Source organism: Labrus bergylta, chromosome 1 (genome assembly GCF_963930695.1).
Source record: "Labrus bergylta chromosome 1, fLabBer1.1, whole genome shotgun sequence".
In the NCBI taxonomy this organism is placed as follows: domain Eukaryota; kingdom Metazoa; phylum Chordata; class Actinopteri; order Labriformes; family Labridae; genus Labrus; species Labrus bergylta.
The window spans coordinates 5,944,146-5,971,902 of NC_089195.1; the positions used below are offsets into that span (position 1 = coordinate 5,944,146).

At 39.6% G+C, this 27,757-nt stretch overlaps 1 protein-coding gene across 1 annotated transcript; it reads left to right on the forward strand.

The window, feature by feature from the left end:
• Positions 1–27,356, forward strand: wdr17 (WD repeat domain 17). Its single transcript, XM_020639593.2, has 32 exons — positions 1–108; positions 6,470–6,598; positions 7,313–7,496; positions 7,602–7,832; positions 8,362–8,472; positions 8,591–8,731; positions 9,646–9,768; positions 10,139–10,326; positions 10,404–10,572; positions 11,456–11,547; positions 11,749–11,831; positions 11,950–12,036; positions 12,809–12,973; positions 13,352–13,467; positions 13,977–14,063; positions 14,673–14,822; positions 14,910–15,040; positions 15,675–15,800; positions 16,050–16,205; positions 17,051–17,115; positions 18,218–18,350; positions 18,701–18,789; positions 19,953–20,052; positions 20,246–20,385; positions 20,618–20,729; positions 20,849–20,990; positions 21,825–21,927; positions 22,044–22,145; positions 22,462–22,560; positions 24,413–24,480; positions 25,875–25,972; positions 26,849–27,356. The coding sequence occupies exons 2-32, from the start codon at positions 6,476–6,478 to the stop codon at positions 26,966–26,968; spliced, it is 3,834 nt and encodes a 1,277-aa protein (XP_020495249.1). The 5' UTR covers positions 1–108; positions 6,470–6,475; the 3' UTR covers positions 26,969–27,356.
• Positions 27,357–27,757: the final 401 nt, after the last annotated feature.

Below are 27,757 nucleotides of genomic sequence, written 5' to 3' on the forward strand. Positions count from 1 at the left end.
CCAATCAGAGCCGCCGGTCCCGCCCCTCTCAGGCGGGGCTTCAGGGAGCTGTGAGCATTTCAGTACCTGGGAGCTGTCCGCTGTGCATGAACCTGCTGACAACTGACGGTAAGACGAAAACACACACACACACACACACACACACACACACACACACACACACACACACACACACACACACACACACACACACACACACACACACACACACACGGACACACACATTAGCTACATGCTAATACAATGCAAGTCAGCAGCGGTGGCAGGCAAAAAATGGAAGATACTCTGTTAAATGCACATTTAATACCAATATATCGCGATGTTTCCTGTTGAGAAGAGACCACATCTGCGACACTCAAGTGTCTAAATAACACTCAGTGTTCACACCAACACGGATTAGTTTTTTTTTGCTGCTGAAACCTGTTGATGCCATTAACGTATTACTGGAATATAAATCAGGGAAGAGGCAGAAACGAGTAGTGGCTAGTTATTCGCTAACAAACAGGGCTAGCAAATCATTTAAATGTACCTCAAACGACCTTGTTGTATTGTACTAATTGATCACCATAAAGAATTCTATAAAACTGGTGTTTGTGTTTATAAACCATTGCTCATTGAATACATGGTTTCCGCTTTATTGAGTGTTTTTGTCCCCTAAAGGACCACCTCTGGATTTGACCTGTTGGTAATTGTACACACATCACTTTATTTATAGGATTTAAAAAACGAATCCATGTTAATCCAAGAGTAATATAACATTAGGTTATATTTATATTGCATCCTTTAATTTCAATGCCAAACATTATAACGTGTTTGTAGCCTGTTGATTGTAAAATAATTGATATGCAGGGAACAAATAGGCAATGCATCTCTCCTAATCTAAATAACTTTTTATCTGTTTCACTTAAAGACTGGAATATAGAGTAACTAATAATTCTCTGTCTGGAATTATTCATTTAAATAATACAGTAAATGAATGATTACCGGACAGACTTATTTAAATTAAAGTGTGATGTGATGTGAAGCTGCTTTGTTCAAGATATTTTTGTGTGTTCTTAATGTTAGAACCAAAGTGATGTGGTTTAAATGGTACTGAACAAAATTTGGAACAAATACTCTTTGATATACTCTGACCTTATGTAAATAGAGCTTGTATAGTCTAACACCAAGTGATGATTGTTTGGGGATTGGCGGGTCAAAAATTGATGTGCATGAGCTGGAAGACGTATCTATATGGAAAACCATTCAAACAATGGAGGTACGCAGGAGAGTTCGCCGAATGTTGCTTGGGTACTTAAGATTATAATTTCACTTGAAAAGAACTCAAAATGCTCACCAGACTAACCAGAGGAGACCTGTCCTTGATACTTAAATTATTCTATGGCATCCATTCCGCCTTTCATTATCTAATATTGACTCATTTCTGTTTTTAAGTGTGAACAAGTCTGCTTTAAACACTCCCCATGAGATGAGCAGCCTTGATTGGTCTCCTGGGAACATCTTTAGTTGTAATTGATCTTCTTCAGTCACAGCAGCTGTGTTGACATGTGAAGGCAGGGAAAGAACAGGCCTGATTATAAGCACTGCACAATGAGGCAACAATAACGGGGATAATTCTACATATAATGACCCCTATTGATGTATCATTTGATAATGCTGCCAGTGTAGGGAGTATCCTGATAACGACAGAGGTCTGAGGAAACCAGACATTTCATACTTTGAATTACGATATAGTTTATTAACCTGCGCTTCACTTGTTTAATCACACATTTTTAAGTCAATTTATTGAAAGTCAAACTTCTCAGAAACCGTTAATAAGCTCAGATTGGCATTAGAATATCTGAAATGTTGGTGCATCATTTCCAGGGGAAGCCGCAAGCCGAGCCGCTGCTAACATTAGCGTAGCTCTTTTTTTTAGGTTATGATTCCTCCAGTTTTCATCATTCACAAGGTTTTTAAGGGAGGCTGAAGTTTTGGTTGAAGTCTCCTCTTCAAATTGAATAGGTCAGGTCATCAAAACTGGTTTGCAACAGGGAATTGAAAACTCTTGTTTGATAAATCACTGTCTCTCTCAGACGCTCTTACTCAACCTGCAGCTGAAACAATGCTGTGCAGTCGGAAGTGGCCTGGGAATCAGATGTGTTTTACATGCTGCAGGGTCACAGACGATACTCATTTATACATGAGGGTTAAAAATATCCAAATATTTCAAATCATTATCGACATAGATTTGATCACAATCATGTTTGATAATGTTTATCACTCATCCCATACACTTTATTCATGCTTTTATGCCAGTTCAACATATAAGATTCCTGTGACAGTGAATGGAAAACCTCCATTACCGATGTCGAATGTGAAGATAGTGGTTCAGATATTAACCACTGATAAAGCTTTCTTTCTTTCTTTATTAGGATCCCCATTAGCACCAGCATACACATCGGCTATTCCCTGGCTTGATCTTGCCATTTAAAATATAGCTTGAGCTGCCCAGGTTTATTTTAACATTGCTTAACAGACTGTATTATGAGGGAGTCTGTCTGGCTGGAAATGCTCTATAAAATATAGTGCACTGTAAATATTTTGAGGGTTATGTCTGAAGAGATAGAGGACCCATTTTTGGTTTATGTTTGACTGTTTTTTGAGTTTGCAGATGTGTTTTTGTATGATGCTTGTAGACTGTCTGATGAGGGTTTCTTTTCTCCCCGATAACAAACATGGCACCAATATGGCGTATTTTGAAGCCACAATGGGAAGAAGGCGTTTTTAATGATTGTGCACAGATGTTTGCATTACAATGGGAAGGTGCCCTGAATGTTACGTTATAAAATCAATCAGGTAATGAAAGAGTTTTCAACCTGTTGTAGTCAAAATGTTTTTGTTAGGATTCATCTGAACCATACGTTTCTGTACTTAATATAATGGCAACCCATTTAACGGCTGTGTAATGAATATAATCTGCACCCGAGTGGCAGACTAATAACGTGATAATCTAAAGTCCAGTTGTCACCTCAGAGAAGAAATAAAGACATTCTTCATACTAAAAAGAACAATCTCTGTATCCCAACCACTGCAGTAGATAAGATCATCTACAGAGTCTGCAGCCTTTCAATTCATCCTTTTAATATGTTGTAAATTAAAGTGTTGATTTCTTGTGTTGAGCAAAACAGGGCCCTCCATCTACTTTCCTTCAGACTCCTTTTCTCCTCTATGTGTTTGTGTTACAACAAATCTCTCAACATAACAATAGCACAAGTAATTGTTTTTAAATTAATTTAAATTTGAGGTTGTAAGGTTACCTCTCAGGTTCCCTGGTGGCAATCGATCTCAGAGTCTTTGAGCTTCACTGACAGAGTTATTTCTAAATGCTGCTGTTCATTGTGCTTAAAGGATGGATTCATTGAATTGAAAGACAATTGTCTAATTTATCTTTCTACATAATCAGAACTCAAATATTACACGAATGAAAAAACATTGTAGAAATAAAGTCTGAATTTATAAACTAAATAAACTTGTTGCGTGTTGGAGCCTTCAAGCCTCCACCTGAGAGGTGTCAGTGTTTCAAATTGTCTTCAGTGTAAACTGTGATGCAGGTTTTGCTTCTCCTGTCGTCTTTTTGTCACCATGAAGTCTGTGGCAGAGCAGAGAACGAAAGCTAACTCTGAACCCTGGGCAGAAATAGGAATAAATAAGCATGGAAACAGAAATAAAGACAACATTTTAGGAAGGAGGAAATCATCCACCTGTTTTTAAAAAGACATCTCATATGTATGTGGTGCCAAGAAAAGGTCCACTCGTATCTTAACGCCTTTCTCCATCAAAGTGCTGTGCAGTTATTACTGTGACAACTGCATGTCATTACTCTTTAACACCATTATCTATTGAAAAGAAAAGGGTCAGTGGGACATTTGCATGTAAATCAGGTGATTTGCATCTTACAGGACGAGATTACAGGCTAACTGGTTCACTGTTTTTGAAGATTACCTTTGAAAATAAAAATCTCTGCCATGCCGTTTCCCTTTCTTTTAGGCCTTTACCTCCTCCCTGATTCGGGAAAACAACCACTTTTGAGAGATAACATGAATTCACTTTTTGATTAAAAAAGTCTCAAAAATGAAATGGTATCAACAAATAAATCAATTGCAAAATGCATGTCACAGCTCTCTTGCACGTTTGTGAACTGAAGCATGGTGTTATGTCTCTGTGTGTCTACCTGAGAGGTAACTCCTTAATCATTATAACTTTACATGAGCACTTTTCATAATTCATGAAGCTAGAAAGAAACTGATCCTTTCTTTAGCCGACAATCCTGTGTATTTTATTTTTTTTCAAGATTTATTTTTGGGCTTTTTGGGCCTTTTCACTAGAGAGATAGGACAATGGATAGAGTCAGAAATCAGGGAGAGAGAGTAGGGAATGACATGCAGGAAAGGAGCCACAGGTGGGAGTCGAATCTGGGCCGCCCGCTTGGAGGAGCAAAGCCTCCATACATGGGGCGCGCGCACTAACCACTGCGCCACTGCGCCACAATACTGTGTCATTTTGATTTGACTTTAGGTTTGATTGTCTTAAGGACATCACAATCAAGATACTGAAGGGGATGTATCTGGAAGGTTAGCATGAGGGCCCGACTGCTAAGGGATTCTTGGGGCTGATACCGATATCGGGGGGGAAAAAAATATCTGATATGATATAAAGGCCGATATCCTTCTTAGATCTGTGTTCGACCTGTTGAGACACATTTACTGCGTTGATCCCTCAAACGCAGTTATCAAACACTTGCAGAACAAGATGGTCTTTCAACTGTAAAGTAACTGTGCATGTATGTGTGTGACCTCTTCCCACTCTGGAGAGTGATCATGTTTGTTGTAATCCACATAGCGCCCTCTGCTGGTGAAAGCCAGAAAGAGAACTGCTCGTTAATACGATGATACTCAAATTAAATGCTATTTGACTTGTAAATAAATCTAGTATTATCAGCGCATATCTACAACAAAATTTGCCGATACCAATAGTCACTTGATATGCTGATATCGGCCAATTTTATCAGCTGGCCGATTAATCGGTCGGGCTCTAGTTAGCATGCACTTCTTTCGTACACTTTGTTTATGGTTAACTTTAACTTGATTCAGTGGCTGGTCTCTGGAGAACATGTATGGACTATTGTAAGGTTTAACTTTGAAATGAAGGAACCTTAAAAATTGGTATTCATTTGTGTCTAAATTTACTAAGACCATTATAACGTTATCTTCAACATATTGTGGTGAATGTCCACACAACTTTATCATATGACGGCCATGATAGAGTTGACAAGGACAAATAATCAAACTTTTGAGAATGAAAAATGAGCCCTTTCCAAAACAGGTCTCATAAAAAACAGAATACAATGTCTTTAAAAGAAAGGCCAAGTAAAAGAACTGACAATGATTGTGAATGACTTAATTCATGCCCCAAATCTGCAACGATGCAGGTTCCTCTCACCTCCTACCTCACTCCACACACTCATCATTCAATTTAACTTAAATCCATTAACAAATGGTTTAGGATTTTAAAGTCGTAATTTCCTGGAAGATAGAAAAGGAACACTGCTATTGCAATTCAACACTAAACTTACACTCACAGAAAACAACATTCTTAGATCGTTTTCTATCGTAGCCATGAGTTCAGTAACACCATTCAAACATACAGTAGTTTGAGTTGGCTCCTTACAGTGAATGCATTCAGTCAGTAGATAAGCAGCCGTCTTAACCAATCAGAGGAGAGATTAATTTAATCCTCTCCACATGGCTTCTTCTCCTTAATCATTTTATCCTCTTCAACCTGTGGCTCTTTGGAGTATCTAAGTATGTTGTCAGTCTCTGGTACTGATACACAAAGTCATTACATCTGCAACAACTCCATCAAGAATACTGTTCAGAGATTTCATTTCATTTTTATTTTTATTTTATTTAGTTTATATTTTCTGTCCTGCAAAGAAATAAACATCCAAACAAGTAAATAGAACGCCAGCAGATGGTGTTTCAGCTGAAAATGGTCTTTGGACTGTTACATGTTAGGCCTCAGTCTGTGAAAAGATACTGGAACTATAGGAAGTATGACTAAAGTTATTTACAAAGTTTGAAATTTCCCTTTTTACTGCTCTTCATTTATCAGACATCAATACTTGCCGTCTAGCCACTTTAAGCCGCATCATTTAATTAACTGCAGGTGCATTTTTGGTCAAATGTTATCCACTTCCCAACACGACTCAATACATGACAAACTCTCAGGTTGTATTAAGGTTGCCTAATTGTTTCATTAGCAGCAGAGTATGGCTTTGATATTTCTGGATTTTGATACTTGAGAGAGGTCAAGTTTACTCTTGCTGGGCTTTAACATGTTTCAAACTACCAACTACTCCAACAAACTCCAACTCTCTGGATTTGTAATGACTTAAATATGAATAGCGTTTGTTTGTGTCTGTTTGTAGGTGAGGATGGCCAAAGTGAAGCAGGTGGGCTTGCTGGCAGCAGGCTGTCAGCCATGGAACAAAGACGTGTGTGCTGCTAGCGGAGACCGCTTCGCCTACTGTGCTACTTTGGCAATATACATCTACCAGGTGAACTGTGTGTGTGTGTGTGTGTGTGTGTGTGTGTGTGTGTGTTTGTGTGTGTTTGTGTGTGTGTGTGTGTGTGTGTGTTTGTGTGTGTTTGTGTGTGTGTGTGTGTGTGTGTGTGTGTGTGTGTGTGTGTGTGTGTGTGTGTGTGTGTGTGTGTGTGTGTGTGTGTGTGTTTGTGTTATAGACGGTGTGTTCACAAGGGTAGATTTAAAAAAAAGATGACAGCAAAGCAGGTTACCACATAATGTTACTCAAGCGAGTATTTGTGTGTTTTTAAATTCCTCTTTCATACATATTTTAGGACTGGAAAATAATCTGTGTGGATTTAAGGTGGCTGGATTAGTGCTGAAAGATTGTTACATTGATTGCAGACTATTGATCACTACAGTCCATTTATCCTCCTGCAGCATTTTCAAAACGTTTTGTACCTTTTCATCTTTTAGACGTCTTAATATTTACAAACTAATTGTTCATCTGGGTGAGTGTACTTATAGACATGATGCCAAAAGAGCACCAAAACCCCTCCATCAGAAATATTTTAAGCATTCACTCACTGCAACCCATTAGTACAGTTTACATTTACAATAGTTGTGCTTTTTTTGGTTAAATGTATTTTTTTATGCAATTATTCATTATAAAATGATTTGACTTTATGATTACCCGTCACAGGAGAAAATCTGATCTGTTCTGTCCCTCTCTTGCCCCTTGTTGTAGTTGGACCAGCAGTACAATGAGTTCAAGTTGCGCTCCATCATGTCTGAACACAAGAAGACCATTACAGCCATCAGCTGGTGTCCTGACAACCCCGACCTGTTTGCGTCAGCGTCTGCTGATAACCTTCTCATCGTGTGGAACGTAGCAGAACAAAAGGCTGTAGCTCGACTCGACAACACTAAAGGTGGAGGATGATCTACACCTGGGTTTTATTGGCCAATGGAGGGCAAAGGCTGGGTTATTGTTTTCTCATTGGCTCTAATAGAGTATCTTCTCCCCTTCTTCCCAGGTGTCCCTACGTCAGTCAGCTGGTGCTGGAACTCAGCCGACGGAGTGGCCTTTGTCTCCCAGCGTGGGCCCCTCTACATCTGGGTCTATGGAGGTTCTGACCCTGGGGTCACCGTGCACAAAGAAGCCCACTCCTTCCTGTCTGATATCTGCCTCTTCAGATGGCATCCCACTAAGAAAGGCAAACTGGTGTTCGGACACACAGATGGGAGTTTGTCGATTTTTCAACCGGGTACGTTTTTGTTCATATCTCTGCATTCAGTGCAACCTAGAGGTGAAGTAGATTGTGCTGGTTTTGATTTCAATCAATTCAATCACAGCTAAACAACACATAGCTGTTGACTCTCATAATCAAACTTTCTGTTGTGAATAATGAAGCTCAGCTTTCTGTTGTTAAAGAATGAATATTCCCGCTATTTCGTTTTTACCCTGTAAAATGGATTTAATGGGGATGATTCAAATCATGGTTTCACACAGTCCATTTTCTTTCTTGTTATTGACAAAAGTCCTTTTTAACAATTGTGAAAATGTTCCTCAACTCAAGAAATGTAATTAAAACATATTTCAAATAATCAGGGACGTTTTATAATAATTCCAGAAAATGTGAGTAAGTGATATCAGCCATTCAAAAAAAACAACAGCAACAATGATAAAAGACATCTCGGGACTTTTCTAAAAGGATAACATGTGTTACACTGCTCTTCTCTCCAGTCCCCATAAACAGCAACATGGCTAATAATCTGTTTGTCTCTCTTGTTTAGGCAGTAAAAGCCAAAAGCACGTGTTGCGTCCAGAGTCACTAGAGGGGACGGATGAAGAGGACCCTGTCAGTGCGCTGGAATGGGACCTTTTGTCATCTGAATATTTATTAGGTACCAATACAGAGTAACAACACTAACTGAATGTTTAACCTGAAGTGGTTTGGACTTGAACAGTAAACTAGCTTTTTATCTTACAGTTTTTGTCAGTAACTCGTTTTCTCTGTCACAGTGTCAAACCTCCATAACGGCATCAGGCTGGTGGACAGCGAGGCCTTGACTTGCATCACGTCCTTCTGCTTCCCTTCAGCTGCTGCATCAGTTCAGTGTATGGCCTGGGTTCCCTCTGCACCCGGCATGTTCATCACTGGAGGTGAGGAGTGTGCAAACAGTTGGTATGTTGGACGTGTTGTTATTAACTTTTTGAAACCAGAATAATCCTGGTTTCTTTTGGCTTTTTTGTGCCTTTATTGGAGAGATAGGACAGTGGATATAGTTGGAAATCAGGGAGCGAGAGAGCGGGGCATGACATACGGGAAAGGAGCCACAGGTCGGATTTGAACCTGGGCCGCCCGCTTAGAGAACTACAGCCTCCATTACATGGGGCGCACGCACTAACCTCTGCGCTCCCAGCGCCCCATAATCCTGTTTTTTAATCCTCCAGTATTACAGAGTTCATATTAACAGCAGTTTATTGGGCTATTGAAAATATGTAACACCTTTGCTGGAGGCAACTTCTTTTTGTATTCAACATTTTTTGTTGAGTTTAAAAAAAAAGAGACAAACAAAACACAGCAACTGATCCTCCCATCCTAAACACATCTGTCCATTATACGCTGCACATCAAAGAAGAAATGTATGTGTCTAAAGATATCAAAAAGATCTTTGGAGGATTTTTGATAATCAATGTATATTTATACGTTTATGAAGATGTTTTTGCAATTAACAAAGATCTATTTGTAATTGGGTTTTCTTTATTAAAGTGTTATGGTTAAGCTTTTTTAAGCCCTAAAAAGACTCGACCCTCCTTTATCACAGACACCCCAAACCCTTACACCGAGACCCCTCAGATCACATGACTGACGATGTAACACGTATCCTGTATATATATTTTTATATGTAAGTGTCTGATACCCGGAGTGTGTCCTGTATTTGTGTTTATGTGTTTAGTTTGTTTGTCTTCTCTTATTTTCTTTGATTTGTTGGTTGCAGCTGGTGTAAATGTACTTTACAAACATGTTTCTTTGACTTTGATGAATGATGGATTTGTCTCTGTGTGTCTGTCAGACTCACAGGTCGGGGTGTTGAGAGTCTGGAACGTCTCTCACTCCACTCCTTTGGACAGCTTCAAACTTAAAAAGACCGGATTTCATGCTTTACATGTTCTCAACTCCCCTCCGGCCAAGAAAGGTAAAAACTTGACATAAAGTACAACATAAATGTGCATGTCAAGGAAAATAAATAAATAAATTATTATGATGCAAGCTCTCCTGTTTAATGTAGGAATACTTTTTTAACTTAATCTTTACTCTCAAATATTTCCAATTTATGAATAAGTATCCTGGTCCCAGTTACTCTCTCTCTTTCTCTCTCTCTCTCTCCTTCTCCCCCCCCTCTCTCGCTCTCTCTCTCTTTCTCTCTCTCTCTCCCTCTCTCTCTCTCTCCTTCTCCCCCCCTCTCTCTCGCTCTCTCTCTTTCTCTCTCTCTCTCCCTCTCTCTCTCCCCCCCCCCCCCCCTCTCTCTCTTTCTCCTTCTCTCCCCCCCCTCTCTCTCTCCCCAGCTCAGAGTTCCTGCTCTCCCAGTAAAAGTCAGCACACCAGTTCCACCAGCGAGGCTGTTCCTCCCCCAACCCTGTCACAGAACCGGTCCTTCTCTCTGCCTCCGGGCCACGCTGTGTGCTGTTTCATGGATGGGGGGGTGGGGCTCTACGACATGGGGGCCAAGAAATGGGACTTCCTACGAGACTTGGTATTCTGTTACATCCTTTGGCACAGTAAACACCTTGCACATGCTCACACCTAACTAAATGAACTTTTTTTTTTCAGGGCCATGTGGAGACGATCTTTGACTGTAAGTTTAAGCCTGATGATCCAAACCTGCTGGCCACGGCTAGTTTTGATGGAACCATCAAAATCTGGGACACAAACACACTGACCGCTGTTTACACCTCCCCCGGCAATGAGGGCGTGGTCTACTCGCTGTCCTGGGCTCCAGGTAGATCAATCCCGCCTTCACATATACAAGAATCATAAAGTCATATAGGAATAAAGGTGCTGACTAGAACCATTCACCTCATAGGGGAACATTTTTAGTTCCTGGCAGAGCCTGTAAAAAAAAAGGTTATACCCAGATCCAAACACAAAAGGTGATACCAAGAACTCTGTAAAAAGTTGCACCCAGAACCCCAAATGACTATGGTGTTATCAATATACCATTGAAGGACCATTAAACTGTAATTCCATCCAGAACCCACTCGGAGGGGGGGGGGGGGGGGGGGGGGGGTTCTCTGTGGCATTTGTTTGCAGGAGCCATGCATAAGTTAAAATCTAACCTAGTTTGTACGTAATTTTTAAATGAAGACATTTTGTTGTTGCACTAGCTGAAAAAATTCAATCATAGGCATAAGTTACAGCTTAAGTCTTACACCTAGCTTGTAGTAGTTGTGAAGTCCCTCGTAAAATATGGTTGTCATGGTGCATTGATTTGAGAGGTGGGCTAACTTGGAGTGATCATTTTAATGGCTGTTTTCTGTCTGCAGTGATAAATTACATCACTTTGAAATGTGTGATACTTAGATTTTTTTACTTCTGATTTACTCTTCCATTTGTGTCTTGTTGCGTCTGCTTCCTCTTCCGCATTTGTTCCTCTTCCGTCACCTGGTGTGTGGATACTGCCGTGTGTGACTGCTTTTTTAGCCTTTGGATGAATACACTTATTGTTACAGCCCTAACAATAACATAATCATCCCAGCTCACAATAGACACGTACATACACAAACTGTTCAGGTGGCTCAGAATACCCTTGGTCCCAACTCAGCATTAACATCTAAAGTAAAAATGTTATATTGGAAAAGTTGCTGACCTTTCTCTCTTCGAAGGAGACTTGAACTGTATCGCAGGAGCGACATCTCGTAATGGAGCGTTCATCTGGGACGTCAGGAAAGGAAAAATCATCACTCGCTTCAATGAGGTTACTTTGACTTTCACTGACAAATTACTTTAATGTTGGCAGGCTTCACATTCATTAAATAAACATATTTGAAGTATCTCCAAATCAGTTCAGATTTTAAAATGTTTATGTTTTGCATCAAACCTTAATTCAAAGGATACTTACTTCAAAATGTTTGCTGATATGAGCCTGTTCAATGAAATCCTTTCTGTCCTCCTGCAGCATGGTAAGAATGGTATATTCTGTATATCATGGAGCCATAAAGACTCTAAGAGGATTGCAACCTGTAGTGGAGATGGATTCTGGTGAGTCTCATCTTCTTTGGTTGGCCTTTATTCTCAAAAGTACCTATTGTAATAAACAGATAAAAGAATATCTGTCTTATTTTGAAAGTTTTAAATGTTCTCTTTTGTTTTACCCCAGTATCATTCGGACCATCGATGGGAAAATCCTGCACAAGTACAAACATCCTGCTGCTGTGTTTGGATGTGACTGGAGCCAGAACAACAAGTAAGATCTCAATAAGCTGCCACACAACACTCAAGATAACACTGGCTGTATGAACTAGGGTACCTATTATAAATAGGCTGACTTTATCTTTTGTTAAGACTGTGTCTGAGAGACATAACACAAGAAAGAAAAACATCTTTTTCAGACAAATGTTTCAAAGGCCATGCATTTATCAGTAATTGAAAAGAAAATGGAAAAAATCTCTTTTTGAGAATGGATGAAGTGACAGTTACCATCCTAGCTTTGTAGCCAGAAGTAAGCATACTTGGACAAGAGACTGATGCTAGAGAGGGAGAAGTCGGACTAAATGCTTTGTTATCTACGTTATACAATAATACAGACTTTTCTTATTAGAAACTAACAGACCTATTTACAGTACAACAGATGGTGAAGCACTGCATGTTTTACAGCAGTGGTTCTCAACTCATCTCGCCTCGGGACCCACCACCAACTCCTCCCTGAAAAATCCAGGCGACCCACTCTGCGACACACTTTTGGGTCCCGACCCACCAGTTGAGAACCACTGTTAGAGTGTATCTACCTTCAAGCAAGACAGAGATGTTATAATGTTTATCCACCGTAATGTCCACATTTGGCTCACCAGGGACTCGTAGCTGAGGTGACATGTAGCAGACAGCTAGCAGTACCCTTGTTAATCAAAGTGACCAAGAATCTCATAATGAGTGACCACAGATTTTCACACACCCTTCTTCTCTCTCTCTCTCTCTATATATAATATATATAATATATATCTCTGTCTCTGTCTTTGCAGGGATATGATCGCAACAGGCTGTGAGGACAAAAATGTCCGTGTGTACTACCTGGCCACTAGCTCTGATCAGCCTTTGAAAGTCTTCACTGGGCACTTAGCCAAAGTTTTTCATGTTCGCTGGTCTCCACTCAGAGAGGGTATACTGTGTTCTGGATCAGATGATGGGTGAGTTATCACACAGAGAGAAGGGACTCATGCAGACCGGATAATAGATGTTTAAGGAATCAAATAAGAACATTGTCCAATCAATCTGAATGTCATAGCATTGTAATTGGGGGGTAAAGTGATCCCCTATGTGTACCGTCTTCGGAGGTTACAGAGGTGTTACATAGGTAAGACGGTATCAGCGGAGCCAGTGAGGGGAGCACAACTCTGTGTGTGTCTGACTGTGTGTCTATGTGGAGCTCCTGCTGTGCAGTGCTCCCTCAAAAATTTGAATTCGCAGACTGGGACAAGAATATTTATTTTCTGCGTTCACATATGTGTCCCTTTATATAATCAAAATGTGTGTGTGTGTGTGTGTGTGTGTGTGTGTGTGCGCAGTACTGTTCGTATATGGGACTACACACAGGACGCCTGCATCAATGTGCTGAGTGGTCACACAGCTCCAGTCAGAGGACTGATGTGGAACACGGAGGTTCCTTACCTTCTTATATCAGGTAATGTTCCTCCTGTCAGATCTTCTAGTAAAGCACATATTCTGTGAACTAAGTTTCAGTGGATTTGTGTTCGCAAGCTGTTCACATTTAAGCAACAAACAACTTCTGATGTCTAGAAATAAATTAGAAATGTTTTTTTTCTCACAATGAACTGATGACGTTGAACATTGTGTTCAAGTAAGAATACTTTGGCAGTTATCAGAAAACGACTTTTACTAACAGTACAAGCACTAGTGACCTCCAGTGGTCCTTATGGGGAATTACAACAACTTCATCAAACTCTTTTTTTAAACAAATGTTAGGTTAAAAACTACAGCTCATTTCGTTACACATCTTCATATTCTTTTATTAACCCCAACACCAGTCCACACCATTAGGGGTGTAAGGATATTAAGGTTTTGTGATATGGTATCATTATGAACACAAGAAAGTGAATAGTAAGGAAATGTACTGCATTGCACACTCGGGTGTGTTGGGTTTGAATTTTATTTTGTCGTGTCATTTGGCAGGTTCTTGGGATTATTCAATTAGAGTGTGGGACACAAGAGATGGCACATGTCTGGATTCAGTCTATGATCACGGAGCTGATGTCTACGGTAAGACTGAACCACAGGAAGACCAAGCCGGATCCTTTTTACAAGTTTAGGTGTGCAAAGGGCTGAAAGGTACAAGACAGTTTGGTGTTGCACCAGAAAGGCTTACCCTCTGAGGCAACCCTTTTCTGTAATGTTTCAGACGCTCAGAATAGCAATTTGAGTCTGTCAGTAGGCTAGCTAAAACAAAAAATGTATTGCACATGTTTTGATGGGGTTCAATGTGTTCAAGGATAACATGGCTCTACCATACGTTTCTCATTGGGAGACTCAAGTGTGACCGTCACGGCTGCTGGCTGAGGAAATCTACTGAGTCATTTGTCATTTACTCATAATAACATGTGAAAACAGGGTCCAGCTTTTAAAAAAGCCACAACCTTTGATTCCACTTTAATTTTGAAAATTACAGCCCATTACATGAAAATTAAAATAAAATACAAATTTACTGTTTACTTAAATTGTATGCAAACTAAAGGTTTCAATCTATTGAACAATGACATGGTACATAGCTGTGATGTCTTTATTAGATTTGTTGAACCATGTTACCAACATTATACTCCAGTATTTCTCTCATGGCTTTTCTATACTCAAGGTGTGTGCATGTGTCTGTAGGTCTAACGTGCCATCAGAGCCGTCCATTCACCATGGCCAGCTGCAGCAGAGACAGCACAGTAAGGTTGTGGTCTCTCACTCCGCTCATCTCTCCGTTGCTGTTGAACATCCTCACCGACCAGCCGTGGGAGAAAATCATCGGAAACACAGGTGATAACAGACTCGTTTGTCTGTTTTTTTTTAATGATATGATGCTCTCAAACCTGATCTAACCACAGTGGTTTTGTGTCTCTGCAGACACGGCAATGGTTCCTGGCTCGCCACCGCTGCTCTGCAGTAAAATGTCTCGAGACATCAAACAAGATCTGGATAAACTGAGCTCAGACGTCAGGGCCAAGAAGCTGCGCTGGTTCTCTGAATGCTTCTCGGTAACTGCACCCAAAATACTGATAGTTCATATTTTTATTGTTTGTGTGGCGTCTATTTCAGTGTGATGGCTGATTCTCTTTAGCTGCTGCTAAATGTGTATCACTTTACTTCTGGAAGAGTTCAATGCTAAAGGACAAACTATAGTCTCTAAGTAGCTTCCAAATCTTATAGCAAATTTCAGAGCCAGGAGCCACCCCAAAATCCTTTACAACGATCGGCTATTTGCCTTGGAGCATTACTAATCGGAATAAAATCCTACTCAGATAAGGAATGTAAGAGAGCAGAGACACTCTGGTATTGGTCTTTAATGCCTTCAAAATGTATTATTATTATTATTATTATTATTATTATTATTATTAATAAAACAACAACAGAAAAAGCTAAGTAAACGTATACTTTTAATGATACTGACTGTCTGCAGCTTTTTATGAAATTGTTGTAAAAGGTCCAACTTGTGTTTTTTATATTCTGTAAAGAAACAAAAAGATACACAGCACAAAATATTTAATTAAAGCTAGAATGTTTTTAGTTTTTACTCATTACCTATCAATGAATCAACTATCATTTTTTGTTTTTACTTTTTGTTACATTGCATCCTGCTGAATGATTATTTGTGTGTTTGTCTCATCTCAGCCTCCAGGGGGCAGCAGTAACCTGTGGGACTTGGTTTCTGTTGTGAACGGTCAGGATGACTCTCTGCTGCCTGCCAGCTACAGCAAAGGAGTGATGCACATGAAACACCTGCTCAAGTTTAAAACAGTGAGTATGTTAAATTGTTGTGATCAGAACAGAAAGATGAACAGACACCAGAGACACCGTACTGTGAGGTCTTTCAACAATCTTTAAGCTAGAGAGAAAGGAGAAGGGAATAAATAGTCAATAATGTTTAAGTGGTGTTCAGCTGAGGAAACCTTGAGGGGTGCATTCATTGTTGTTAAATATGTGGGTAAAATAAGTGTCTTATAGTTTGCTTCCCTTTTCCCCCTCTATTTCCTCTTGTTTCTTCAGTCTGCAGCACAGGAGCTCACTATAGTCAAGATGTCAAAGTTTGGAGGAGGGATTGGAGCGCCGAGTAAAGAGGAGAGGCTGAAAGAAGCAGCAGACATCCACCTAAGACTGGGACAGATTCAGAGATACTGTGAATTAATGGTGGAGCTGGGACAGGTAAAGAGAGTGTGAATATAATACATTATCTGTGTTCATAATTGGAATTTGGCTGTGTCTGCCCAAGGATCAGCTCCTGCAGGTAGTGATGGTGGGATGAAGCCTTATGAAGTAAACTGTTGTAAACTATAAGTTTGGTATCAGGTGGACATGATGTAATTATGTCTCCTTCATGTACATCACTGTATTTCATAGTTAAGCGTTTCTCTTCTTATCTTACAAATGTGCCTAGCTGTTAAACCTTTATAACCGTCAGTTAGAATGAAGCACCTGTAACGTTTAAAGCTTCGGCTGTGAAGGAATCTGAGAGTGAAGAATTAAAGCCTTTGCGCATGAATCACCTGCAAAAACAGACAGTTGAAAGGTCAAAGCCACTGTAATGGTTATATTTGCTTAATCATAAACACAAAGATTTAAAGAAGAAATAGATTCAAATGACAAACTAACTTAAAGGTCCTGTGAGGATCTGTGAGGTTTGTTTTTGCCGACCCCTGTGGACCCAGCAGTTTGTCTAATCTCTGATTTTGTCCTGTACATGTGAAAGTTTTCTGATGAAATCTCATCCTGCTTTTAGTTAACAGTCAAAGGGTTCTTTGCAGGTGTAAACAAAGGCTGTATTTGCAGGATGCTGTATCTCACTCTGTCTGACGGTTAGCCCGCAGTGATGGTTACAGATATTAAAAATCAACTGTCTAGAAATGACAAATCTTGTTGCTGATTTTCTTTATTTGCTTTTTAGGTCACATAAAGGGATCGACATTAATTGCAAACTTTTATATATCCAGTAAAATCTTCTCATTGGAGCTTTGAGCAGATGGAGAATAACAACAGTATCTCTGTTTCAGTGGGAGAAAGCTTTATCTGTGGCACCAGGAGTCTCCATGAAGTACTGGAAGAAGCTCATGCAGAGGTAAGCCTTGTTACTGTCTGTGGGTTTCGATTTTTAACCTATTCAAAACTAGATTAAATCACACATAAAAAACATTGTAATTGTAGATATCTACTCTAATTGCACGTTTAGATAAGCAAAAAAAGCACCACCCCCCATGTGAAAAAGGTGTAGAGGATGTAGGACAGAGCTAAGCCAGACAGAATCTGTTGCAGTCCACCGAGGCATGGGAAATGAAGGCAGACCTCGGGATATTGCTCCACTGACCAGAAGAGATTCTGTCCACATCTATGAGATCAAACATCCCTGTGGAGTCTTTGGAGGGAAAGAAAGTTATTCTGGTTGAACAAATTGTCCCATGGGAGGAGCCATTTAGAAGAAAAAACAGCCACATATCAACAGCTGGTTCAGGACTGTCAGGACAAAAGGTGGACGAGAGTGGCTTTTACAAGTGGAAGTGGGATGTCCGGGATTCCAATCTCAATCACTGTGGAGCCTGATGACAAAAGAGGAAGAGTGCTGTCTGAAGGCTGTGGGAAGCAGCAGAGACATAAAAGGGAGGACACTAGCTGGAAGCCTGCCAGATAATTATTATAAAATAAGATAATTATAACAATAATATATAATAAAATAAAAGACATTCAAATACAGTCAGCTTTTTGCTTGAAAATACAAAACTACATGAGAAAGCATTGAAATAAAATCAATTGATCTGAACATATATATATCTTTTGTTTAAAAGCCCAAGTGCTCCATCAAACAGAGAAATTTGAAATAAATAAATAAAATACCGCATCCAAAAGACTAAACTCATATGTGTGTATCAGTTTTGGTAGCAGGTTTGGAAAAAAACAAAAACCTACCACCACCTATTTTGTCAAAGAACACAGTGGTGCTAGAAGAACAACAGATTTTGCAGCCACAAAAACATCATAAATACCTGCAAGCACTTTTAACCCCTTAAACCAAGAATCTGAGAATCAATGTACCTCAATTGAACATTAACACAAGAAATGTGCAAACGTTTTGTTTCTGTCAGAGTGTGTGTATGTTCCTGTAAAGCCTTTTATTTAAATTGTTTTGTCATACTTTGTAATGTCATTTTTATACGGCTGTGTTACAGGAGAGCTGACCAGCTGATGGCGGAGGATAATGATGACACTATCCCATACTGCATCGCCACAGGAGACATCAAAAAACTTGTAACTTTTTTCACCAGCAGAGGACAACTGCTGGAAGCCTTAATAGTAGCACAGGTAATAAGAGGACATGTAACAGACATTTTCTTTGGATGAATGTAGACCTTGAATAAATGGTTACTACAGTGGCCAACAAGGGCAGTCAGAACACAAGCAAGAGTCAACAAACAAATGCAACAAGGGAAAACGGGATGGGAATAAAAGCATGTGCTGTCCAAAAGTAAAAAAGAAAAACATTGACAGCTAGCCATAAAACATAAACAATTCTAAATCCAAAACATGCAGACTCAGATCAAGGAGTGAATAAATAAGTGAAGGGAGACAAGGAGAGAGGTCACTGTGTTTGTGTTGTTTGTGAAAATATTTGTCATGAGGTAATACTAATAAAAAGTAATCGTACATTTCAGGGAGCCTGTGAAGGGAACATTCGTTCACCTCAGACCTCTGCAGTTAATCACACAACTAATGACGTGGATAACAGACAGCAATACCAGAGGTAAAACACACACACACACACACACACACACACACACACACACACACACATACACACACAAGTTCCTTAAAACTGAACTTTAAATTTAAGGGCGCAACACAAATTTCTGAAACACATTAGCCCTGAAGCTGCTGCTAACTAAATCACTAACACTGAAATAATTGAGATGCTTATACAGTTCATTTAATATAGAATGTCACTGTAGTTTACATTTGTTAATTAGTCTTAGTGTTGAAAAACACTGCAGCAAGAGAAACTTAAATACAATTGGACAATTTACCCTTGAAATATAATCCAAACACAGATTTGTTGTTAGCTCAGTCATGCAAAACAGAAGCCACTTTGGATGACGCTAATATCTGCTACATTTATCTATTAGATTCAGACAATGCAGAAGAAAAGAAGAAGCAAAAACTAAAAATCCTAATAAAACTATTTAGAAGATAATCTTTGTAAAAAGCAAGACATAAAAAATTGCATAAGTAAACAGTATTAGTTTTAATTCATTTCAAAGTAGAAATGTTGTATTTATAAGAATAATAAAGGATCTTAATTGTCTGTATTTCTCTTAATGTTCATGTTACTCTTCTCCTCATAGTTATAGGAGTGATGTATTAAATATTTATTGAACATGTAACACTGAGGCAATTGGAAAGCTCAATTAGCTTAATAATAATTTAGACTTTATTAATCCCGCAAGGGGAAATTCATTTTTACACTCTGTCTAGTTAACATGCTACACACACATAGGCTGAAATACACACACATGCACAAACAGGATCATATGGACATGCACTAATGGAGAGGTCTCAGAGTGAGGGGGCTGCCCACAGTGGGCGCTCCTGAGCTGGTGGGGGGGTTGGGTGCCTTGCTCAAGGACACCTTGGCAGTGCTCAGGAAGTGGACTGGCACCTCTCCAGCTACCAGGCCAATTTCTGGACTTGGTCCGTGCTGGAACTTGATGGGAATCGGTGACCCTCTGATTCCCAACCCAAGTCCCTACAGACTGAGCTACTGCCGCCCACATTAGTATTACCATTAGCATCCTTGCTAGGGAATTTATTTATTATTGTAACTGATCTGATCTCTGACTCTAGACTATCTGTGAGTTGAGGAGCTCTGTTTACAATCCCTGATTTGATTTCCTTTTTTTCTCCGTTAAGTCTTCTCCATAAGGTTTGTAAGGAGCTAGCAGAGTGGTACTTCCAGGATGGATGCTCGATCCTGGCTGCATGCTGCCATCTAGCTGTGGACAACATCAAGGTAAATCCTCACCATGTCTGACCTGAACTGACTCGCAGGATATAGACTGTGGGTATATGCCTGGGATATATCATTAACACCTGGACACCTGACCATGGTTGCATATTTCCTTCATCATGACTTCTGGTAATAATAATAAAGCATAGATTTAAAATATGATTGAACTATGTGTGGATGTGTGTCTTGTTTTTAGTTAGCCATGTCTAGTCTGATCAGAGGAAACGAGCTGGAGTTGGCCGCATGTGTGGGCCTCGTTCTGGGAGAGAAAGCCAATCAGAGCACAGCCTACTGCCTTGAACTCTTGGCCAGGAAGTACATGAGCACAACCACGTGGTACGTCTCCATGCACACATGTCCAGTTAGTGGAAAAGACCCAAACTTACCTAGCATTCAATTTCCTATTCATTTTTACATATATTTTACCCCCCTTAAATGTAAACATCTAGCTTTAGATGAGAAGGGAAAGTGGAAAAGGGATATCTTCACCTATGCTTGTACTAGAGTGACTGTGCACAGTGACTGCCTTCAGAAAACTCTTTTATCTTTACCCTTGTTTTACATTCAGGGAGCTCTCAGCTGAACTTCTTCAAATGATTCCTGACGACCTCATTTTATTGGCAAAGCTTTGTGCATTTTACCCAGGAAGTGCTGATGAAATCAACCAATTACATGAAAAGGTTAGTAGCCATCATTAACTTGGATCTAGGACATGTTTTAGATGAAATAGAGTGAGTCATGGCATCTGATATTGACATTAAGATTCTTAATGTGATTCTGTCTTTTTCTGTGGTTTCAGTGTGGTCTTCCTGCATTAGAGGGGTGTAAGGCCTTGGCAGAAGAAGCAAAGCGTGAAGGAGATTTATTTTCAGCGGTTAAATTCCACCTGCTGAGCTCTGAACCTGAGAATGCCCTGCAGATTGGGATAGATTATGTAAAAGGTATTGACAGAACCGTTTCACCTCAGTGTTATTGAGGTAACCAACTGTACTAATTCAATCTTCACATTTTAAACATGATGACTCAACTTAGCTGGATAGATAATTATTCAAACTGACTGACAACATTACAGCAATAATTGCTTCAGAGAAGGACTAAAGTTAAAAAAACAAACAGAATAGTGGCTTATTGCTCTCTCTAAACTGGGCAGATTCCATTGACAAAAACAGTTTACTTTGCAGAACACGGTCATTTCTTGTCTTCCACTGCCTTGATCAGTTCATTTTCTTTTGTTGACTTTGGTGTTTTAAATGGTTGGTTCAGTGCCAGTTTTAGTGTCACACAATAACACAGAAAAAGTCCCCAGTCAAGCTGGATAAGACCAGCGAGTCACAAGTTCTGCAGGGTTTAATTACAGTATTTGTTGAAGTAAGGCAGCTTTGACGAGAGCAAAGTAACAACTGATTTATGGTTTAAAAAATGATCAGAATCAGAATCAGGAGGACATCACTGTTAAAAATATGACTTCACCTGTAGGGATCCCTTATTTAATTTGATCAAAAACCCCCTCTGTAGCTTTTAAAGTCTCCCTGCTTGCACCAAGAAACGCTCTACTTGTGTGACTGTGCTATGAGTCAACGTGTACAATATGTACCTAAGCAAAGCCATGAGGAGACATTATGGTGTGAGATAAGGTTTTTGTGGGAAGGAATGACAAAGAACCTGACATGTCAAGTCATGTTCCCAAATTAAAAGGCAGCAACCATAAATAAATATAACACTAAAGTGATGAAATGATGAACCAGAAACACTCTTTATTTCTTCCTCCTCACCAGAACAGCTGGCAGGATCTGATTGGACGGTGGACAGTGTTCAGCCCATCCTGGATCTGCTGAGTTACATCAGAACAGACCGCCTTATTATGGCCAAATTAACACAGTGAGAACATTTGTTATCATCATTAATGACGTCTTTAATCATTTTCCTTTCATCTGTTAAGAAGATGTCAGACTGTATTGTGGTGTGTATATATGTGTGTGTGTTTGTGTGTGTAGATCCCGCAGTGAGCTGTTGATCCTGTGTGGTTATATTGGAGGTCTGCTGGCCATAAGACGACAATACTCTACCATCGTACCTGCTCTCTATGAATACACCAGGTAGATACACAACTTTGGGTCAATTCAGTGGTCACTGTAGTGAAGTCTTCCAGTGAACTGCAGCAACTTTTTACCATTTCACTGGATACTGGAGGGTTAAATAGAAAATGAATCTGCACAAACAAGATGAGCTAAGCCAAATATGAAAGAGCTGGCACACAGGAAGACAGTCTCAGACAAAGCTGGAGTATGCTGGAGTGATTTTCTCTGCGGTTCGCGGCGATAATTTGATGCCAAGCTTTACTTAGATAATTTTTATAATAATGTTTAAACTGCATCAGTCCAGCTTCCAGGGTTTTTATCTCTGTTTTCTCAGCCAGTTGTTGAAGAGGAGGGAGGTGTGTGTTCCTCTGAAGATCGAGCAGCTGTCTGTGGAGCTCGATGCCTGGAGGGCATGCACTCAGAGTAACAGCAAGTAGGTTACGCACATAAACACAAAGACATCGTTGTTCAACTGAATGAAGTCCGATCTCCTTGAAAACATACACAAACATCAGATTTAAAGATTGAGTAAGAGTTTAAAGAGGAGGGTGGGGACATTTCTTAGCTTCCGTCTCCTCTTTCGGCTTTAAATGAGTCAGATGAAGAACGGAGCCTGAAGAAGTCGTCCACACTCTGCATTAGAATGATCCATATCTGCACTGTTTTCAGGCAATGGGCCATGTTCAAATGTTTTAATCATGCTGTCCTGCTGTGTTTCAGGTTACGAGTCATGTTGAGATGTTGAGAATCTGTCAATTTTTTGACTTAACACTTTCTCCTGATTTATAAGCACCTACAAAGGCAACGAATAGTGAAAATTCAGAGAGTTATCAGGCAATATTTCATTTTTAAAACATAATTAATAACACATTAGCTACCATCTGACCGTAGACATTTTTTGCGTTTTGTTTAAAGGAAAGTGCTGAAACAAAAGTTTGGTTTCTCCTCCATTAAGCCATTTCCATTAGTCCATTTCAGTCTTCATTAGATGCTCTTCAAACTTTCCACTCTGAGCGTGACATCACTGGACAGTGTGGCGCTAAAAGCAGAGGCTTCATCATGGCATCAAGAGATGAGATCTGACTTGAGAAAGATAAAGAGCAGCAAAATCTGATCCAGGAACAGTGTTTACACACACACACACACACACACACACACACACACACACACACACACACACACACACATCCTACACCCACTGGAGTGCAAAGTCTTCAGGTATTTTCAGACATTTAATTGTGATTCTGCATCAGCGCCGTAACAAAGCTCTCTGCTGTCATCACAACGCGTAAACAAACATTGGTGGCTCCATGTACAAACACACCGAGACATGCACACACACACAACGTTGTGTCACACCACTGGCTACACCATCCTACAGTGATCCTGTTGCATAAATATTGCGCCTTGAACTGGCTATATTAAAAGGGCTTTATAGTCAAAATGTAGAGACAGACATTGTCGTCATGACTGATGACAAAGATGTTCTTGCGGCTGCTTGACTGACAGATCAGGTAACAGGAGATAAACACATGTTTCTGATGTCTCATGAGAAGACTCTGGATCTAGGATCGTGTGGGGAAGTTAGAATGAGTGTAGTCTGTAAACACGAGCGTCTGACAGACTGCCGTCAGAATGTATTCAGTCCACACATTTATGACTTGTTATTCACGACGCACCACATGCAAGGTAGAGTCTGACTGATGTGTCAGGTTGCCAAGTGTGACAGAGCGGCTCCATCAGTGATTGCAGGCAGCGCACACAGACACACACAAAGACACAGAAACACACAAAAGCTTACACACACCAAACTTCCCTATAGTAAACCAATAATCCTCGTTATCATCCTTCACTCCCTCTCTATTTATTTAACATGACCTACACATTTGTTGACCCTTTATTGTCTGCTTACCTGATGAAGGTGTGTTACATATACACCCCGTCAGCCCTCGTCTTTGTGCTTGGTTCATGAAACAGAGGTGTCCTACTTCACATATTTAATACGTGGTCGCATGAATTTTAAATTAACGGTCCCATATCTTTTTGCTTAAAGCTACTGATTAGTTAAAGTGGTTAAACTGAAACTGACATTTAAATGTGAATAACCTTGATTGGATGTATTCTTTTGCTTTGACAACTCAGAATGCTACCAGGTTCATTTTGAAATATTGTGTAATTACAAACTTGGAGTGGGAGGGGCTACAGATGAACTGTAGGAAAAGAGAAACAGTAGAACAGCTTCTTGTTTACAGCATCATATTTATACTTCTGTGTGTTTTCAACAGTCCTCCATCAGACAGTCAGAGAGACGAGTTCAGCTGCCTCGAGAGGAGAATCCAGCCTACAGACTCTGGTAAATAGAACATTTCAAAACAAGGTGTTTCAGCTGGGCTGGCCTAAAAAGTTGACACTACTTTTCTACGAACAAGTTTTGTTTTTATTGTAAACTTTTCAAAATATAATCCTTTTGAAATAAAACTTAAATTTTAAATAAATTACAGAAATAATTTTGAATTCACACTTGAGGAGGTTTAGCTTTTTTTAAATGGGCACATTAATAAAATGAATTGAACAAAATAAAGTTTAAACAAGAAATGCTTACAAGGTCCAAGCAACACATGAATTAATAAGTGTATGAATTCTCACCTTTTTAGACAAGCATTACATTTGTTCCATGCTATTACATTATTTTGTTAACATAAATAAACCTTGATTTAATAAAAGGAATTTAGTTTTCTTGTAAAAAGGAACTCTCCATAATTTTACAACCAGATTTACTCATTTGAAACCCAGTTTTTGATCCTAGATCACTTCATCGTCAGGAGGAAAGATTGGGATGCAGGTGAAGGCCGGGCTGTATTATCAAAGATTACTTGTTGGTCTGATGTTTGCTCTTACGATCAACATGTTATACCTAAACCACTTGTTGATGTTTTTTCTTTAGCCCAAACTCTGACGTTTTCCCAAAACTGAACAAACTGTTAGTGTTTTGTTTGGTTGTGTGAAACAGTCTCAGTTTGGTAAAATGTAAACAAAGATGATGTTTTGGGCTCACATTGATATAAGAGTTCAGAGCCGAGACTGCTTTTGTTGGTGACATAATTGAATCGATAAATCAAATAGCTTTAGCTCCTTTTACTTCTTAATATTTCATACAAAGTTTTCATGAGTTTTTGTATAAATCCATGATCACAAACAAACTTCTCTGTTTAAACATTAAGTTATACCTGAGCTCTCTTGTCAACAGACACACAACAGACACTAGGGATACTGTACAACAATACCCCAGGATAGAATCAGAAATCAATTCAGAATTCAATTGAGACAATATACTGTTTAATAAATAAAAAACTTTATTGTGATACTCTTTTTAACCTGCAGAGGGTGCTATGTGCTCTTGGCTTCTCTTGTCAACAGCATCATTACTTCTCTTGCATCTGCAGCCAAAACAGACATGGCAGAAGCAAGTGAAGATTTTGTGGTTGAGAATGCACCTTCTTGTTCAAAGGATGTAGGAGCAAAGTGGGGAGAAAACAGATCAAGACAGAGACAGTGTTCAAATCTTGCAAAGGGCAGATGAGCTACATGAACTGGTTTTTAGCCTGGACTGTGGAACAGCCAGCAGAACACTAGCAGAGGATTTCACACATCCTGGCTCATAGGGGAATAAATGACAGAGTGAGACCTGCTTTATATATAAGTGTATAACCATTAACCAGTGACACGTGTCTTCTCTCTCTCTCTCAGATGCTTTAGTTTTATGCGGCGCTGATTATGTGACGGGCTCCAATCTGCCGAGTCACTCTGACGTTCAGCTGTCCTGTTTCACCGGACACAGAATACAGGTGTGTGTTTACATTATTTATGTTTGTGTGTTTTTAGAAATTAAGTACAAATCTTCTCTGGCTTATCTGTCTGTGAATATCACACACAACAGACATAACATGAGAAATTGTTTAAAATAGGACCCGACTGATATGGATTTTTAGGGCCCATACCGATATCGACATTTGAGAGTGACACAAATTAGATACCGATATATTGGCCGATATCTTTTTTATATCTATGTTATTTTTTGCACATTTTTGCGTTGATCCCTGAAATGCAGTTATCAAACACTAAAAAAGATATTGAGTACAACGAAGACAAGATGGTCACTCATATGGAAAGTAACTGTGCTTGTGCGTGCATCACCGTGTGACACCCTGGAGAGTGATAATGTTTGTTGTAATCCATATAGCGCACTCTGCTGGTGACAGCCAGAAAGAGAACTTCTAGTGTAATTCAATGATATTCAAATGAAATGCTATTTGACTGCTAAGTAAATCTAGTAATATCGGCGATAAAATTAGCCGATACAGATGGTCAGTGGATATGCTTATATTGACCGATATTATCGGCTGGCCGATTTATCGGTCAGGATTTAGTTTAATGGATGTTTCAATACAAAGTAGAGAAAAGAGGGAAAATGGACAGGGAACCCTTGAAGCAGCCAACATGGCCACCATCTCAAACTGAGAGCAGCAAGACTTTCTCTCTTCCAGCTAATTTTTAAATATTTTGAGTTTATAATTATTTGAATTTAATATGTCCAATCTATGACATGAGGTTTAATTGACTTTGCACAGAAACAGCCATTCGAAAAGTCTTTCTGGGGGACAATTTCTACTTTTACATAGTGAGGAGATTTCTAATGCTTTCATTTTCTTTTGAACCTGCAGGGTCCGGTGTTTTTACTGGAGGATGGTAAATCTGCAATCTCTCTGAATGATGCTCTAATGTGGGCTAAAGTCAACCCCTTCTCTCCTTTGGGAACAGGAATCCGCATCAATCCTTTCTAGCACACACACACACACACACACACACACACACACACACACACACACACACACAGAGACAGAGGACATTGCCATGAAAGAGTTAGCAGAATGTGAAGTGCTGTAATGGAAAATAAAAATGAAAACCGGGCTGTGAGTAACATTTTTGTGCTTCAGCCAACCGGCCAACTGCATTTTATAATTTCCTGAGCCAGAAGACATGAACAAACAGTTCATTTGTTTCAAACGAGCTTGAGGTTAGCTTAGCTGTAATGTGACGAGAACGTAGCCAACACAATCATTGTGCTTTATCTGAGGAGCAGATAATGATTTCAGTTTGTACATATGATCTTAATTTATTCTATTGTTGTAAAAAAGAAAACGCTGGAATAAAGCTACCACTGCATATTTACATGAGACTTGAACTTATTGTGTTGCACTCACACTGAACACTACAATCAGAACATAAAGGCTGCAGAAAGCAGCAGAGTGTGAAGCACATGAAGAATACAGAGACAGATGGTCCATAACACATATGTGTTCCCAGTAAAAAAACAAAACATCGGCCTGAAGGCAACAGACAGCAGATCATGAAAAATAAGAAAAAGCAGTTATTCATGCATTTGATGTAGAAGGATGAACAGCATCTCATGCATGTATGGATGTAGTGACCCTCCATTAATCAGCACAGGGACTGTTTGGTTCACATGGTCGTCGCGTAAACACAGCTGGAGCTAATAAGCTTCCAAATTCTTTGTAGGGAAATGTACCGACAGTCATTCAGCAATATGTGCTTCATAATCAAACAATAAG

Coding starts and splice junctions, on each gene's coding strand:
- wdr17 (XM_020639593.2), top strand. CDS start 6,476: ATGGCCAAAGTGAAGCAGGTGGGCTTGCTGGCAGCAGGCTGTCAGCCA. Junction 18,790..19,952: donor AACAGACAGCAATACCAGAG/GTAAAACACACA, acceptor TTCTCCGTTAAG/TCTTCTCCATAAGGTTTGTA. Junction 20,730..20,848: donor TCAACCAATTACATGAAAAG/GTTAGTAGCCAT, acceptor CTGTGGTTTCAG/TGTGGTCTTCCTGCATTAGA.